The sequence below is a fragment of the Gracilinanus agilis genome, chromosome X (genome assembly GCF_016433145.1).
Source record: "Gracilinanus agilis isolate LMUSP501 chromosome X, AgileGrace, whole genome shotgun sequence".
Lineage (NCBI taxonomy): Eukaryota > Metazoa > Chordata > Mammalia > Didelphimorphia > Didelphidae > Gracilinanus > Gracilinanus agilis.
Genome location: NC_058136.1, coordinates 71305211 through 71306924, shown reverse-complemented (window position 1 = coordinate 71306924; position 1714 = coordinate 71305211). Strand labels below are relative to the sequence as shown.

Here is a 1714-nt window from a genome sequence, read left to right as displayed (position 1 = left end):
GCACAGCCTTCTACCCCCTCACCCCCACAATGCACAGAGTGCCCTCTGCAGCCCTACTATTCCCCCACGTTCTCCATCTTCAGACATTCTTTCACCCCCAACACACGCCCTCCAATGTTAATGCACGCACTCGATTCAGAGACGCCCTGGGGGGGCGCCCCCTAAAACATCCATAAGGTGCCCTCCTCGTGCACATCCGTGGGGAGGGCTTGAGGAAGGAGCAGCAGGCCTCCCCCATCTCTGGGCCTCAGGTTCCCCCTCTGAAGCCATGACGAGGTTGGGCTGGGCCATCTCCAAAGACCCTTCTAGCTCTTACTGGTCTCACATCTTCCGTAGAATCACTGAGGGCCCCGTGCAGGGCCCTCTCCCTGTCTGTGTCCTCATCTCTGGAATGGGGGGCGTGGGGGGGTCCCCCTTCTAGATCTGCTAAGGCAGGGTGTGAGGTGCCCTTGGCCCTTGGGCTCTGGACTCCCCAAGCCGGGGTCCTAGCCAATGCACCAGACCCCAAAGCACCTTGGCCGGGTAATTGCTTACATTAGTGCTGGCTTGTGGGAGGAAAGCCATGCGGGGGAGCCAGGCAGGAGGAGTGTCTGGGGAAGTTAAACATGCCTCAGGGTTTCTCTCGGTCTCTGTCTCTCTCGGTCTCTTGGTCTCTACTTTCTGCCTTAGTCTGTGTGTGTCTCTCTCTTACACACACACACACACACACACACACACACACACACACACACACACGCACACACACACAGGACAAACCAAAGTTATCCATCCGTTATCATGTCATTGAGATGAGGAGACTTTTATGCTGGGGAGGGGGGGTGAAGGGGCCACAGACCTGCTGGTGGGGAAACCTGCCCAGCCCCTGCCTCCATGGAAGCCTCAGCCCTTGGCTGGCCACCTCTTCCTTCCTCACGCTCCAATTCAACACCCCTTTCTACAGGTTGACTCCCTTCCTCTGTCCTTCCCCATCCCCCCACCCACCCTCTGAAAATTACCCCAGTGTCCAAAGGAAATAGTTTCCAGGATGGAAGTTGGATGGCAAAGTGCCAGGAAACAGAGGCCCGTGGACACACACACACACACATGCACACACACACACACACACACATAAAGAGACAAACACACACATCTGCACATGCCAACACATCCATGTCGCCCCTCCAAGAAGGGCATGTACATGCACATGGATCCAGACGGCTCTGCATGGGAGTGTGTGTGAGCGCGTGTGTCCCTCGCCACACTTCAGAGACATACACAAGCACCTACAGACTTGTACACGTATGTGCACCCATCCTTCCTCTTTTTATCTTCCCCATCCCCCTTTCCCAGCCAACTGGGAAATTCCGGAGCCTTAGGCTCCACCCCACCCCCCTCCCTTCTCACCTACTGCTTTTCTCCTCGAGGAGCTGACCTCAGCTCCTGCCTTGTTTTCTCCAACTCTCCAGGTCTCCCACCTCAGTCGCCACGTCGGGGGCCACTAAAGGATGTTGCTTCAGCGGGCCGCCTCTCCAAGAGGAGCCATGCAGCCCACCGAATGCCCGGCGGAGCTCTGAGAGCCCAGCCACCTGGCGCCTCTCCCCTCGGATCCCGCCTCAGACTGCCAGTGCTTTTGGATAACCCAGCAGCCCGCTGGGGCCCCTGGATCCCCCGATCACCTCGAAAAACAATACCCCGGCGCCTAGACCAGGGGGAAGAAGGAAATCCTGCCCCCTAG

General features: G+C 57.8%; 1 protein-coding gene across 1 annotated transcript in view; it reads left to right on the top strand.

Moving 5' to 3' along the window:
* BGN (biglycan) overlaps nt 1–1714 on the top strand; it is a 44204-nt gene extending 42490 nt beyond the window's left edge. Inside the window, exon 4 of the mRNA XM_044682908.1 lies at nt 1446–1714. Coding sequence (XP_044538843.1) covers nt 1446–1714 — 269 coding nt within the window. The remainder of the gene's footprint in view (nt 1–1445) is intronic.